The 17236-nt window shown below is 36.0% G+C and overlaps 1 protein-coding gene across 4 annotated transcripts; it reads right to left on the bottom strand.

Annotated features, from left to right (window-relative positions):
* Positions 1–266: 266 nt before the first annotated feature.
* On the bottom strand, positions 267–16942 carry g6pd (glucose-6-phosphate dehydrogenase). Of its 4 annotated transcripts, none has more exons than XM_051879730.1 (13): positions 16822–16942; positions 15265–15389; positions 8965–9002; positions 8250–8358; positions 7943–8160; positions 4850–5008; positions 4536–4661; positions 4091–4184; positions 3215–3401; positions 2148–2383; positions 1902–1978; positions 553–645; positions 267–464 (listed from the first exon to the last, which is right to left on the bottom strand). In XM_051879730.1, the coding sequence occupies exons 1-13, from the start codon at positions 16841–16843 to the stop codon at positions 374–376; spliced, it is 1575 nt and encodes a 524-aa protein (XP_051735690.1). In that variant the 5' UTR covers positions 16844–16942; the 3' UTR covers positions 267–373. The 4 variants fall into 4 exon arrangements, with proteins under 4 accessions (XP_051735690.1, XP_051735691.1, XP_051735692.1 ...); XM_051879731.1 differs by having other exon boundaries at positions 15265–15386; positions 16822–16870; XM_051879732.1 differs by lacking the exon at positions 16822–16942 and adding an exon at positions 16617–16815.
* Positions 16943–17236: the final 294 nt, after the last annotated feature.

Here is a 17236-nt window from a genome sequence, read left to right as displayed (position 1 = left end):
AGAGGAATGCATAACAGACACTTTGTTGTTCTTAAAGAATAAAGCATCTGAACACAGGGAATGACAGTGCAGTATATGAACATCAGAATGCTGCTTAACAGCATAACAAAATTACAAAAGTCCACTGAAATATAGAAAGAAATGAGGAATGTCCTATAAAGCATTATATAACATAATGAGCAGTTTACAATTCATAACATATAAAGAAAATTGTATTTGCTGATCTTTTGTTTGTTGGTCCTTCTTTAAATGAGTGCATCTTCAAATTCTTTTTTTTTTTTAAGTGCCCTTTTCTCTCTTTTCTCAGGCACTCCTCTTGGGCTGATTTTTTGAAACAGGCTTCAGCTCCTCTCATCTCTGTGGTTCTGTTCTTTCACAGTTTGTGTGGGTTCACCCATCTGTATGTCCCCTCGTAGCGGAAGCCCACCTTCTGCACCAGCTCATCAGCCTCTGCAGGACCTCGGCTAAGAGAGAGAGAGCCAGAGAAGACATGAGATACATTACACTGTCACTTCATGAAGAATTACTTTCAGAAAAATGAGCGTGTCTTACCTCCCGTATTTGTATTTGATGGGTGGTGTCTTCTCTGTCTCTATCTGATGAAGAAGAGGAGTGAAGATTCTCCAGGCTTCCCTCAGCTCATCACTTTAATAAAATAAGTCAAATTCAGAAATTGTTCTTTATATTGGTTTACATGGGCATTAAAATGTATTCCAAACAAACAGGGTATCTACATGGTTTTTAAAATCAAATTTAAAAGAATTTTTTTATTTTTGGGTGAACTAACCCTGTCATTAATTACTCACCCTCATGTCGTTCCAAGACCGTAAGACCTTTGTTCATCTTCAGAACACAAATTAAGATATTTCTGTTGAAATCTGAGAGCTTTCTGATCCCCCCATAGAAGGTCCAGAAAAGTAGTAAAGACATCGTTAAAATAGTCCAAGGACGAAAACACGCAATCTCTGCACTGTTTACTATGTGAACAGCGTAGGAGAATGAGAAATTGTTGAATAAAGTCATTTTTGTTTGTTTTTGTGCACAAAAAGTATTCTTGTCGCTTCATAACATTAAGGTTGAACCACTGCAGTCACATCGACTATTTTGACAACGTCTACTTTTCTGGACCTTAAATGTGTTAATTCCTTTGCTTTCTACGGGGAAAAAAACCTCTCAGATTTCATCAAAAAAAATCTTAATTTGTGTTCTGAACCAAGGTCTTACGGGTGTGGAATGACATGAGGGTGAGTAATTAATGACAGAAATTTCATTTTTGGGTGAACTAACCCTTTTTAAGACCTGCAGAAATAAAATTAATACCATATGAGCAGGGTAGAGCAAGATCTATGGTTAGATCTAAACCATAAAATAATAATTTAAACAACTTTACAGTTCAAATAATAACTGCAAAAACATTTTCAGTCACTTTTGCTCATATTTACCAAGGGTGCCTATTTGTGTGGAGCCCACTGTAAATATGAAATGGTACAAGAAAAATCTTGTCATTTCAAGAGGTCTTAAATAGAAAACAGGAATCGCGATATGGCTTAATGTGATTATTAAACTTCAAAAGGCGATGATTTAATTGTGAGTGCTGCACGTTTCTAAAAATGTTCTCCAGGCTTGTGGTTTGAGCAGTTCACAATCAATAAACACCGCACATTTATACCAAACGATTAGACTGATATATATATATATATATATATATATATATATATATATATATATATATATATATATATATGTTTGTCCTGCAAACTCATCACTGTTCTAATAAACACAGGCGCATTCATTTGGATCGATCTCAATCGGATTACATGAAGGCTTTTCAGTCTGACTGAGCCATCAATCCAACTGCTAACAGATTATTTGGGTGCATGTAAACATAGTAAGAAACTCACCTGCGTACAAAATGCATCTGACTGCCACAAAAGACATCCAAAATCAAACGTTCATAAGCATCAGGCAGCTTAACATCCTTCGTAAAGAGAGAACAGGGAAAAGCACATTTATGAAGAGAAAAGGAAGTAACTGTAATAAAGAAAGATCCCTTTTTAAGAAATTAACTAATTTTCTATATTTGATGGCCAAAATTGCCTAACAGGACAAATCATACAGTATGGGTGTATCAAAGGTGTCTATTTTACCCTGTATCTGCTGTGGTAGGTCAGATCCAGCTCTGTCTCCTCAGGGCTGAAATAGACTCCAGGTTTCTTGCTCATCATTTTGGCGTAGATGGCCTCGTTGGGCTGCACGCGGACCACCAACTCGTTCCGCCTGCACTGAGAGTCAAAGATGTCTCCAGGAACATCAGTGAACTGCAGCCTCACCTCCGCCTTCCTCTCATTCAGAGCCTTTCCACACCTGAGGATGAAGGGAACGCCTGAGAGAGAGAGAGAGAGAGAGAGAGAGAGAGAGAGAGAGAGAGAGAGAGAGAGAGAGAGAGAGAGAGAGAGAGAGAGAGAGAGAGAGAGAGAGAGAATTATCAACTTAATGAAATATCAACACATTCAGGAAGAGAAAGACTATCAAGTATACATTTCTGTTGAAAAGTTATTATGGGTTTTTTTTAATTATTTATTTTGTTTCTGATACTTATATACTTATACTTTTATTCAGCAAAGACACATTAATTGATCAAAAGTGACAGAAAATAATTACAAAAATTTAGTTCAAATAAATGCTGTTCTCAAATCATCATATTAGAATAATTTATTCTAATAATAATAATCATGTGACACTAAAGACTGGGGTAATGATGCTGAAAATTCAGCTTTACACCAGAGGAATAAATTACATTTTAATATATATTTTAATAGAAAACAGTTATTTTAAATTGTAATAATATTTCACAATGTAATAATATTGTATTTTTGATCAAATAAATGCAGCCTTTATAAGCAGTAAAGACTTTTCAAAAACATTTGAACAGTACAGTATCTGTTTCAAGTTAATGTTGTATTTCAAGCCCAAAAACAATTTTGATTTCAAGACCAAGGTGTTAGTAAAGCATCAAAAATGTACTCATTAAGTAAAGCAGCTCAAAGGCTGCTCGTATTCCAGAAAGAGCCACAGGTCAAATACAGTATCAGCAAGGTCAACATTTTAGGTCTTTGGCCAGATTGTAAATATTTGCTAGTTATTGCTTTACTTCTGTTGAGCTTTACTAACACACATGTAATAATTAGATGCACACGCAGCGTGCATCACTTACCATCCCAGCGTTCATTCTTTACATAAAGCACTGCTGTGGCAAATGTAGCCTGAGTGGAGCCTTTAGGGACAGTTGGGTCATCTAGATAACCCAATTTAGCCTCTCCTTCTCCATCTGGATCTCCCACATACTGACCCAAGACCACATCTGAGAGAGTGAGAGGTTCAATGCACTTCAGCACCTTTACCTGTAGGGGGACACAGAGAGCATTAGAAAACAGGCAGGCAGAAATCTATAATGCATAGAGAGAGAGACATCCCAGATCATTCCCATTTATCTTAGCATAGCAATTCAGTTGAAAAATTCATGAACATTTCTTCATGCCATGTGAATGAACACACAAACTATAAAATAACACAGACAGGGAAAAACACAAGTATATTTCACACTGTTAAAAGTCCTCAAACAAAACAAAAATGAAACAAAAAAGCAAAAGCAAAAAAACAAAATCCAAACCAAACAAAACCCAAACCAAAAAAAAAAAAAAAAAAAAAAACCTGAAACAAATAACCCAAACCAAACCAAACCAAACCAAAAACCAAACCACAAAACAAAAAACATGAAATAAACGAATAATAAAAAATCTCCTTGGCACACAATTATCAGAATTTTCTATAATGCACATTTGTAAAAATCAAAGTATAAACCAAAAATGAACATTATCCTGAAACATAATCTTGGAACCAAGACTTTAATTTATCCTTGCTTCAGTCCGCCAACCTTTTATGTTAATGATTAACTGTAAGACAGCGGTGATGGATGGATATATTTGATTTATTTGATCCTCAAGGCTAAATTCAGGATCATTCAGATAAGAGACATAAGAGTGGTGCAAGAGGCAGCTGTACACAGTTCATTGGCTGACCGGCTCGTTACCTTCTCATCTCTAACATCATCAGAGCTGGTGGATGCGGGCTTCTCCATGGCAATCAGAGAGAGCATCTGCAGCAGGTGGTTCTGCATCACATCACTGGAGACAGAAAAGAGAGGAATACATTCATTTACAAATCATGCTTGCTCATTAGAATATCAAAATCCACCCTTTGAAGGGAATCCTCATGCACAGAAAGTGCAATGGATTTTTAAATGTCTTTGAAATAATGTGCATTATATCTGTGTTTCTTTTTATGGACTACTTTTATGGTGCTTCACAACAGCATGAGCAAGCTTAAAAAAAATTCTCCTTTTGTGTTCCATAGAAGAAAATCTTACAGGTTAAAATGATGGCAGAATTCATCTTTGGTAGACTATCCTTTCATACTCCATGTTTAAACATTTATTAAATATCACAATCATCTCTAAGCAAGGAAACTTAACTAACCGAATGATACCAAAATCGTCAAAATATCCTCCCCGGCCCTGGGTACCAAATGGCTCTTTGAAGGTCAGAACCACACATGCCACACTGTCTCGGTTCCAGATGGGTCCAAATATCCGGTTTCCAAACCTTTAAGGAAATAGTAGAGAAACCAATGACTATTGAGACACGGATACAGAGGAAGAGCTTCCTAATGGAGTTTAACCCTTAATTATGCATAAATGACAACTGTGTGTGACAGCCAGTGAAAAGCAGAAGGCAGAGAGGGATGAAGAGAATGATAAACAGACACAAACAAGAAAGGGAAAAGGACACACCTGAGGACCATGAGGTTCTGGACCATCTCTTTGCCTAGGTAATGGTCTATCCGGTAAATCTGTTCCTCAGTGAAGAGAGAAGAGAGATGACTGGATAACTCCTCTGAGCTCTGCAGGTCACGGCCAAAAGGTTTCTCCACGATGATCCTGTTCCAGCCTCTACCAAACATAAAAACACAAGAAATATGCTGCATTTTTTTTTTTTTTTTTTTTTTTTAAAGTTATACAGTATTTATGGGCTTTTTGTGCCTTTATTTGGAGAGGACAGTAGAGAGCAAACAGGAAAGCACTGGGAAGAGAGGGGGGGACATGATCGGCAAAGGACCTCGAGACAGGAATTGAACTCAGATCGCTGTAAACGCATTTGCGCCATATGTTGTTGCACTAACCACTAGGCTATAGGCGCCCACAGAAATGTTTTACGGTAATTTTAAAAAGGCAAACCCACATACACTTCAATTTAGAAAATTAAACAGAAACTACATCTCATATGTAGCCAGTGATATTTTAGTACTACTATAGTATTTTTTAAAAATTTTTCATATTTTCAGTTTTCAAGGTTTTGTAATTTTATATGCTTTTTGCCATTTTTATTGGTTTTTCTTTTAAATATTTCTATTTAGCTTTATTTCAGTTTTAGTAATTTTAGCACTTATTGTAGTTCCAGACTAATTGTGAGCATGAATTTACTCATCTCTTTTGCACAAAAACAAATTCAGTATTCCTCAAAATGAATAAAAAAACAGTGAAACGCAAACTATATTACACAAACCTGCAATAATTAAATGTTAAATAATACAAACATACTTTATGTATTTAATCTCAATTTATTAACCAATGTCTTTGCTGCTGACCTTCAATGATCCAATTCAGCCAATTTATTTATACTTTCCATAATGAGTTTAGATAAACATCACATTGTGTTTCATTTTTTTTCATTGTTTTATTGCTGAAGTAAGAGTGTTGAACTTTTTTCTTCTGCAATCCAGAATGGCAGCACAGCTGAAAGGTTTGTTCGAGCTGCACCCTCTACTGCCTCTACTGTACCAGTGTGAATCTGCATGTCTTTCAGCCTGAGGCTTATTTATTTCACTTTTGGTGTGAAAGGGCCTTTTTACATTTCGCCACCTTGGAATTATAAGGGTTCTACCTGCATTCTGAGCAGTATTGAGATATTCAGCTTCAAAGTTTCTGCATTCCATACTCCTTTGTGGACAGACACTTTTTGTTTTCTAAAAAAACAAAAATAAAGTCCCAAAATGTACATAATATAAAAAAACATCACATATTGTAAATAAGTTGTCACAGAATAAGAATATGTGAAATCATGTGAACTCAATTTTGACTAAAACAAAATGTCAGATAGAACCTTATAATTCCGAAGTGATGAATTGCCAAAAACTGAACTTTTTTTTTGTTAAAAACAAACAAGCAAGCCCAGCCCAGGTGAGAAAAAGTAACGCAAAAATAACTTAACATTACTTTCCATAAAAAGTAACTAATATTAACGTCTACTAACTAATCTGTTCTAGATCTAATCAACGTCAAAAATTATTGCTGTAAATAACGAGCATGGCATCTGAACACTGCTTCGCTATTTTTGTTCTCCATTGTTTTGCTTTATTTCCAGATATTTCATTCAGTTGTAGGTTCCCTCTTAGGTCACTTCCGGGTTCCCCAGCACATGTGCACAAACTAAGACGTAGAATGGAATTTGTATATATTTGGAATGAAAGATATAGAATGTACTGAATGTCAGCTTGCTTGTTTTGCTGAAGAGCATGATCTATGCAAGTTCACATCATGCAAAAAATAAACTATGCTTCTAACCACAGTTTTGTTCCAACCGCACAACCTTGCGATGCTAGTTGTGAATGTTCATTGGAACCATGGTTTTGAGGAAAACACCAAATCATTGAACTTTGCTGGTAACGATGGAACTTGCGACCATAGTTGGCTAACAATGCTTTTGGGAAACACACCCCTGAGTAGTTACTAGGGGTTTGCTATATAGTTGCTAAGGTGTTCTGGGTATTGTTAGGCCAATTGTTATGGTTTTATGGGCAGTTGTTAGCCAACCCTCTATGATATTCAACAAACGGCTCAGGTGCCTCTTTCAAATGATAGTATATGGGAAATTTTTGTCAGTCAGGTCAAAATTGTAGGTTTGACTGCCTAGAAAAGTATTATTCAAGTCCCTATTTTTGGACACATCTTGCCTTTTATTAAAGGAACACTCCACTTTTTTTGAAAATAGGCTCATTTTCCAACTCCCCTAAAGTTAAACAGTTGAGTTTTACCTTTTTCGAATCCAATCAGCCGATCTCCGGGTCTGGCGGTACCACTTTTATCATAGCTTAGCATAGTTCATTGAATCTGATTAGACCGTTAGCATCTCGCACAAAAATGACCAAAGAGTTTCAATATTTTTCCTATTTAAAACTTGACTCTTCTGTAGTTACATCGTGTACCAAGACCGACAGAAAATGAAAAGTTGGGATTTTCTAGGCCGATATGGCTAGGAACTATACTCTCATTCTGGCGTAATAATCAAGGAACTTTGCTGCCGTACCATGGGTGCAGCAGGCGCAATGATATTACACAGCGCCTGTGACCCCCTGCTTGCACAGGGAGCGTGCTTTGCAATCATGGAGACATTTGTGAGAGACGCTGCGTAATATCATTGCACCTGCTGCACACCCATGGTACGGCAGCAAAGTTCCTTGATTATTACACCGGAATAAGTGTATAGTTCCTAGCCATATCGGCCTAGAAAATCGCAACTTTTCATTTTCTGTCGGTCTTAGTATGTAACTACAGAAGAGTCAAGTTTTAAATAGGAAAAATATCGAAACTCTTTGGTCATTTTTGAGCGAGATGCTAATGGTCTAATCAGATTCAATAAACTATGCTAATCTATGCTAAAAGTGGTACCGCCAGACCCGGAGATCGGCTGAATGGATTCGAAAACGGTAAAACTCATCTGTTTAACTCTAGGGGAGTATTTTCAAAAAAAGTGGAGTGTTCCTTTAAGAACAATCACATAAAAAAGCAAAAATGAAACAAAAGCAACTGCATGTGTTTGCTCCTTACTTGGTGCTCATGCATTGATGTCTGATGTTCTTGGTGACATCGTGGTAAACGCTGGGCGGCAGGGCCAGGTAGAAGAGGCGGTTGGCCCCAGCTCCTCCAGGCAGTGACAGCAGGTGAGTGTTCAGGTTAGTGAAAGAGGATTCATCCACGTACTTCCCGCTGATATAAGAGTTTCGACTGAAGAACGCAGCGAGGCGCTCTGCTTCAGAGTCTACCACCTGAAGGGAGGAAAAACAGAGGCCATATGAACACACACATGCAGTAAGCAGACAAGAGTGTGCATGGAGAAAACTCTCTGAGCAGTGACCTTCATGTAGGGCATGCAGGCCGTGCGTATGGCATCTACGGTCAGATCAGAACGAGCAAATCCCACAAAATATGTCTGTTCAGGGAGAAGACCGTCTCTGAACAACCACCTATAGAGAGAAACAGAAATAAATAGACACACTACCGTTCAAAACTTTAGGGGTCAGTACGTTTTTTTTTTTTTTTTTTAAAGAGATTATTACTTTAAATTGACACAATAAATTGATCAGAAGTGATCAGAAGAAAAAAGATTTCCAAGATTTCAAATAGATGCTGTTCTTTTTAACTTTCTATTCATCAAAGAATCCTGAAAAAAAAAAAAAACAGTTTCCACAAAAATAAGCAGCACAACTGTTTTCAACATTGATAATATTCAGAAATGTTTGTTGAGCATCAAATCAGCATATTAGAATGATTTCTAAAGGATCATGTTACACTGAAGACTGGAGTAATGATGCTGAAAATTCAGCTTTGATCACAGGAATAAGTTACATTTTATAATATATTCAAATAGTTTCAAATATTCAAATTGAACTGTAATAATATTTCACAATATTACAGTTTTTCTGTATTTTTGATCAAAAAAAGGGTGCCTTGTTGAGCATAAGAGACTTCTTTCAAAATCACTTTAAAAATGTACAGACCCTAAATTTATGAACTGTAGTATACTATAAAATACCAGTACAAATGAAGGCATGTTATGTCAGAGTACTCACCACAAAGTTGGGTAGATTTTCTTTTTGGCAAGATCTCCCTACAAAAAGAACACATTTGTTACATCACGGTACAATTGATTCATGTAGGCTCAATTACACAAACCGCCACACAACTGACACAATTCATTATACAGTGTTTCATGGTGCAACATTTTCAAAACTAGATAATCACACCAGAGTCTCAAAGAGAAAAGCTGGAAAAAAGCTGAAAAAAAAAAAAAAAAAAAAAAAAAAAAGACAAATCATGAGATTAAGTGTTTATTTTACTCTTAAGGGAGTGTCTTTATAAGTAGACTATACCTCGTTTTTTATTTAGTCAACTGTCACGGTGACATGACTCACTGTGATTTAAAGGGATGATGACATGAGAAATCAAATTTTCCTTGATCTTTTGACACGGGGTCTTTGAATCATTAAAACATCCTACAAGTTTCATAGCTTAAAACCTCCTCCTCATAAACAAAGCATTTATTTGATCAAGCTCCAAAAACAGCTTGTTTAGATATTGTGGGATTTCTGACATCACACAGGCAAATATATTTGGCCCACTGGCACTCGGTCACTGTCTACACCAGACGCGAGCGTCACGTCAAAATCAAATAGAACCCATTATAATCACTGACACTGTCTACACTGAATACAGTATACAGATGCGCATGGCCCCATCCACACGGAGACGAGTTTAGCTGTATATGCAAAAACGATGCCCTTGCGTTTTCGTGTGTACGGCCAATCCGTATATTTTGTGAAATAATGATGTCATCAGCCCACGTGTCGACTCTAGTCAGACACCGCTAACAGCACGCAGCAGCAGCAGCAGCAGCAGCAGCAACAACAGCAACAACAGCGGACTACATGCTTGTGTTCGTGCTGCAGAAGCTACTAAGCCTATTAGCTTTTCTAAAATAAAGCTTTATTTCTAAGCTTTACTAAAGTTTGTATACAGCGCGCAAGGTTTATGCGTTATTTATACGTTTGTTCTTAGAATTTGACTGCAGATTGTTTTGTTAACGAGGCACAGTATAATGGAGAGTTGAAAAAAAAAAAAAAAAAACCTTTCTTGAAAGATGAAGCAGTCGACTGTACTGGATCTGACAGCAGCTGCATCACAAACCATAAGTAAATGATTTCATAATGCTTTGTCTGTAAATGACTTTTATATGGATAATGTTTTCAAAATGCATGCAATAGTGAGAGGGCATTGATACTGTTTCCTATGCAATGACATTAGCCAATCATAACAGTGGGTGTTTACTGAAAAGCCTTAAAGGAGCAGTCCCTTAAAAACTAATAATTTCAGACAGAGGGTCAGAATGAAGATTGAAAACAGTTGTTTGTTCACATATACATATATACACACATATATATATATATATATATATATATATATATATATACATTATATATATATATATATAGTGCAAAAAAATAACTCTTAATATTATAAGTTGAGCTGCATGATTAATCGTTAAAAGATCGCAATCTCGATTCAAACACCCACACCACCTCATTCCTAAATGACAATGATTCGGCTGTGTCTATTAAACCTTTGACAAAATCATACCGGACCACCCAAACCTGTGTTGGGTCTGTCACTGATCCAGAGAGAGCAGTTGTCATGTATAGGTATGAAACAGCTTCACAAACATTCTTTTCTACCACACAGTATTGTTATTTCTGTCTTACAAATATTCAAATTATCACACAAGTACTGGGATAAAAGTTTAGATCTTGGATAGCTTGGATTCTATAGTAGTGATCAATATAGAGTAAATCCTTTTTAAAGTAACTTGTCATTTCAAATAACGATTGTATCAATAATATTGTTACACTGCTAGGTGGCGACAAGTGAGAAAGATTCATTCAAAAACGCCGATTCATGCAGTCATGAAACAAATGTAGTCTTTATGAGTGAGTCATTGAATCATTATTGCAAACCGATTTTTTTTTTTAAATTATTCATTCGAATTAAATAAACATTTGAAACAGACTGCAGTCGTTTCTTGCCTGTTCAGAATCGTGGGAGAATTGCGATCTCTATTTTAAACACTCTCTATTTTGATTCTCAATTTGTCCAGAATTGTGCAGCTCTAGTTATAAGCAAACCTCTTTTAAAAAAATAAATAAATAATAAAATCCATGTCATGACCCCTTTAAAAGGAATCAAATCATAATGAACTACTTGTCTAAAAAGCAGTTTTGGCCATCAGTCTTGTCCGAACATGCCTATAAAGCACAAAAATGCCACAGAGGGTGGAAGCTCAATATGTTTTGAAATGCAGCCATAATTTTTGTGGAACCACAGCGACTTATGACACAAATACAGCTGCATATAAAGATAACATTAAATAATGAATACAAAACACACAAGAACAGATAAAATGTAGTTTTAAAAAAACAAATACAACAGTCAACCCATCCCTGCTCCATGTGACTCAATCTTCTCAAATGCAAAGGTCATTGATCTCAGCAGATCTGCTCCACACCCATTCAGACACATGAGAAATGCTCTGTGCACAGTGAGACAGCACTATTCTGTTTGTCTTGGCCGAATTACAGTATTGTGGGAAACTCTCATCAATCCAGATATGCATTATTGGGGTATATTAATCAATAAACGCTATTTAATCTCTTAGTCATTCCAGCTGCTTTGCTGTGGTGAAAAGTAATGGTGACTTGACAAAAAACCATCTACACTGATTTTGTAACTTAATGATACTAAAACAAACATACAAAAACCTAGCAGCCAGATAAACCTGTAAATATGTATTTGCTCTGAAGGTGACTACAGTGTTTTTAAAGAAAAAGTGGTAAGTGTTTGCTCATAACTGATTAATTTGTATCTCAGTGATCCTGTAGTGTAAACCGTAGAGCAATCCACTAGAAAGACAGAGGCTATGGGTCTGATTCCCAAGGAATATATGAACTTAATTTTTTTTAAAAGTATACTTCTTTGTATCCCGGTGCTCTTTGGATAAGGGATAGTTCAACTTGTTAAGAAACCAACTAAGAAAGGCACACACACACACACACACACACACACTATATATTATATATATATATATATATATATATATATAAAATAAATAAATAATAAATAAATAAATAAAAACCACATATCTTTATCTTTAAATCACATATAATATATCCAAAATCAACAATGTATTGTTGGTTGCACATCCATGATGCAAATCTCCCATTCCGCCACATCCCAAAGCTACTCTACTGGATTGTGTGGAGGTCATTTGAGTTAAGATTAAAATTAAAAGCTCATGTTGTTTGAGACAAATGTGATCATATGACTGGCTGGGGTCCGATCCATGTGCTGAATGTAAGTGGCTCAAGGTCAGACAAATGAGGTGATGTTGCATCTGGATTTTGACATGGTTTCTGAATGGACTCTATGCCATAAACCTGTGCAACCCCATGCCAACCAACGATCCAGATCTGGCCTCTCCACCATCTTTCCAACCCCACCCTCATCCCAAACACACAAGCCAGCTCTTTCACACCTCTCTCCACACCGACTGAAAGAAAAGTGCTGACAGAGAGTGATATTGTATAATCCAGCTAACTAGCACCTATTTAAAAACCCAAACAATAAGAACAGGAAAAGCCAACAGTAACAAAGATCTTTTCACAAAGTAGTTGTGCAAAATCAGACTACCAAAAAGTTGAACAAAATAAGGAGGAACAAGGAAAAGCTAACCAAAAAAAAGGAGGAAGAGGGTTTAAATTTCATCACTAAAAGATGAGAGAAAACACTCTCTAGTGAGATGTGTAAAAGCTTGACCTACTGTAATGTAAACATCACTTATTCCTGATGTTTTGTATTATATGCATGTTGAATCTAATCAAGGCTGTCTAGATAAGTCTTTCGTCATGTCCAGCAAATCACAGACCTTCTGTCACCACACTTGACCAATCACCTTTCAAGGCCATAAGCTGTAAACTGAACTGCTGAATTACTCAACTGCCCTGTTATGTCTGCATGATAAATAGAAGCCCTGTGTTGGTAACATGTCATCATGGTTGCTTAATTTCAGTTGTACTTCCTTCTACAAAACATCGTTGTCACGATACTGGAATTTCCAACTTCGATACGGTACCTTGAATAATATCGATATTCGATACCATTTTTGATACCACGGGGAAAACTGCCATACCGTCATACAGATAATTTATTATCTCATAATTTTTTGATAATTTGGGTAATTTTGTTGTAATAGCTTACACATAGCACAAGGAGGCTTTATTTAAATGATTGAACTACATTTACAAAGAAAGACAAGTAAATAGTTATAAGAACAAATAAATTGCAAAAGATGGCACAAATAAATACAATAATGAGACAAATGAAATAAACATGTTCTAAGTTTTTCAGGTGGGTCTAACAGTAGTATTCAGGTAAGAAATATTACAGAAATTAAAGTAATCAAATGTAAAATAACACTGGGCAGTTTTCATTGTAAAAATGAAATACAGATAGATGCTTATAGACTAATTACAAAAGTTTCTCATTCAAGAGCAGCGAGTGATTTTCTCTTTGTCTTTTGTTCTTTGATTAAAATGACAGATAGCAGCAGGTTTATTAGGTTGCTGTCCTTTTAAGAGCTTAGGCAGGGAGGATCCAATATACTGTTACACAACATGCGTTTTCTCTTAACTTATTACATTCCAAAACTGACCAAATTTACCAGAATACTCGGCAAGACAGGCATTTTGACATAGTTTTGTATGTATTTGACCGTTTAATCGCAATAGGCCATGAAAAAGAAGTCAATTTGGTTCTCGCGAGCTGTTTGAGTGGCTTTATGAGAGCACCACTTAAATAGATCAGTGGTGCGAGCGCGAAACCTGCACAAATGACTAAAATTATGCGCAATACAAGCACTTCAACCGGAGCTAATGAGACGAGTGACGGTCGGTGCGACACTAGCATAGTAGGGTAGTAACATGTAACTCAGCAAAAGAAGAAAAAAATAAATTAAAAAAATGCAGCAAGGAATTGTGGTAGAGATTTGTGAAGAGTGCACAGAATGGGAACAGAGCTTCACAATTTGGAAACACTCATTCCACAAACTATGTGCAATCATGGCCAATGTGATGAAACCTGGTGATGAAACTGTACACACAACCTGTGCCAGCTGTAATGCATCCTCCTGTGTGCTTTACAAACTGGAAGGTTGTGTGGACTGCACATATATATCTCCTTTCAGCAAATTTTCATAATAAGGTGTTTTTACATTAGAGCTTCACGATTCTGGATAAATTGAGAATCATGTGTTTTTTTTTTTCAAGTTTTTTTTTTTTTTTTTGCAAACAGATCACAATTCTCCCATAATTCTGAACAGACAACTAAACAAAATAACATAATTTACCAGAGGTAAAAAAAAAAAAAGTTAATTGCTGCAGTCTATTTAAAATGTTTAATTAATTTGAATGAATTTTTTAAAAATCAGTTTGAATGAATGATTCAATGACTCGCTCATAAATACTTCACTTGTTTTATTACTGGATGAATTTGCATTTTTTAAACAAATCTCTTGAATGATTGATTCAATGGCAAATACATTTTTAACATTAACTTGTCACCACCTACTGGTGTAACAATGTAATCGAAACAATCTTTGTTTAAAGTGCTAAGTTACTTTCAAAAGGTGGTTTGCTCGATTTTGATCGCTTCCATAGACGTCAGTGTTTATATCTGAACAATAAACTTATTGCCAGTACTTCTGTGATATTTGAATATTTGTAACACAGAAATAATGATACTGTGTGGTTGAATAGACTTGAAGCGTGAAGCTGTTTAATACCTATACATGACAACAGCTCGCTCTGGCTCATCGACAGCGCCAATGCATGTTCCGGTATGATTTTGTCAAAGGTTTAATAGACATAGTGGGTGTCTGAATCAAGATCGCGATCTTTTAATGATTAATCGTGCAGCTCTAATTTACATGCAACAATTTTCTGATTAGCCTAGGGATGGGAATCAGAATTTGGGGAATCAGAATATTGTCTTAAATCGGACAATTGGAGTGCACCGTTTATATGATTCAATAGTAAACTGCCAAATTCTGATTACTATCTGAACACTAAGGTGCATGCAAATGTAGTCACTGTTATTTAAAAAAAAAAAAAAGTATTTAATCAATAGATGCAAAGTGTTCAAAATGAGTGACAATTCAAGGCTGCAGATGACACTGTCAATTCCTCATTAGTAGAGACAAACATATTAAAATATTCCTCTCTCTCACACACACACACACACACACACACACACACAATGAGACTCACCGAAGCACCCATGATGATGAAGATATGTACATCGGACTGGTGAAATTCCACATCATCATGTAGTTCTTTCCTCAGTTGCCCAAACACCTCCGAGCGTGAGAGAGGAAGGGTGCTCATCTTGTCTGCTAAGAGGTCAGGAAAAGATTAAAGTGCAGAAGATCAATCTCATGTTGTTCTTAAGTTTATACAGTCAGATCAAATGTGTGTTTTTTTTTTTTTTTTTATAGCTTTCTGGAGTTATATTACAGTATCATTTCCAGTCATTATTGCAAATTAAACAATTTTGCTTAAGAAAAGTAATGCTACCGTTTAATATAAGTTTTATATATTATATACATATTTTTGTGGTGAAATGTTGTCAGGGCAATTATAAACTTATTTTGAGAGATAGAGATCAATATGGCAGATATAATGCAAATATATACAGTACATAAAATTGGCAGCAAATTTTCCAAAAGAACACTTTTTTATACATTTTCTCAATTCTCTAAAAATATTTTAGTAGTATAGTAGAAATTGTACTAGATATTTGGTAGATTTGGACAAATAACAAAATAACATATCTGTTAATCACCAACCTCAAAATAGCTAAATTAATAAATAAATTGACCTATCGCTACAGAAAAATTTGGCACATTGATTCACACACTCTCCAAAGAGCACTTTGACTAAAGCTGCATACACACACAGTACCGTGTCAACAAATATTATACAAGCAACACAATAATCAACAAATAACACAACAGAGCAAGCTTGTTTACTAAATGGCCTGAATATGAAAACTGGACCTACAGTAAATGCCACCTGTAAAGAAAATACTCTATACAAATGATTTGCATTTAAAGGTATTTCACGTGCAATAATTGTGCCAATGCTGAGTCACTTCTGAGTAACAGACAAACAAACACTGACTATTGCTGTTCTAAAATTGACTAGTAATTTGACAGGTCACATCACATAGCTATCTACACTGGGATGACAAACACATAGTCCTACCACTGTGTTCAGGGACTGTAGTAATGGGTGCTCTCTCTGTGACATACAGGAAAGATAGACATATAAAGCTTGTGTTTGCTCTGACACAAAGACACAAGCTCCCACAACACACACTCAACTTACCATAATGTTATTAGCACAATCCCTTATTTAACAGGGCTCAGCCTGACACTGACTGGAGTAACAGTTTGCTAATGATTTTATGCAATGCATCACATTCACAACAAATGCTTTAAACATACAGTTACTTGGACTGAATTTAAAATCAAACGCTATAAGATAAAGTTGGTTAGAGATGCAGACGTTAGTAAACAGCAGAATCAAACACGCTCACTGAATAACAACGTGCTACTTACATATAGTGTTCTTTAATAAACAAAACAAAAACACCAGGATTTAAAGGCTAAACTTATAGTTGTAACAGGCTCGTTGTATATGAGCACAAACATGTAATAATACCGACTATAGACACATTTCTTTTTCTTTAAGACAGTTTCCTCCTTCCCTGTTAAAATGACACGGCGGGACTCTGTGATTTTATTGGTGTAGAGAGAAACTCACCAGCGCTCGCTCGACTGCCCATTGCTGGAGCATGTGACGTCACCCGCGCAGCTGCGCGTGAGGAAAAGGCAGGTGGGCGGGGTCAGACTGCAGGAAGGCGGCGCTTATCGACAACAACCCACTTACGGCTGTGATTGACAGCTAAACGCTGCAATGGCGAACATGCTGAACGCTTTTCAGTCCAATAGAGAGCGCGCATGCGGAATATCTAATAAGTATTAGCCCTGCTGGTAAGAGCTCAAAAAAAAAAAAGGATGTTCAGTTCTAAAAGAATGTCAGCATGACACTGCAGATTAAAAAAATAAAAAATAAATAAATAAATGCAACAATTAGGCATATTATCATATACATTTCGTGTATAAAGTCACGCATCATAGTCATTTCTTACGTTAACAACTGCAAAACAAACAGCGTA

The sequence above is a fragment of the Ctenopharyngodon idella genome, chromosome 22 (assembly GCF_019924925.1).
Source record: "Ctenopharyngodon idella isolate HZGC_01 chromosome 22, HZGC01, whole genome shotgun sequence".
Classification (NCBI taxonomy): Eukaryota; Metazoa; Chordata; class Actinopteri; order Cypriniformes; family Xenocyprididae; genus Ctenopharyngodon; species Ctenopharyngodon idella.
This window is presented reverse-complemented; position numbering and strand designations above follow the sequence as displayed.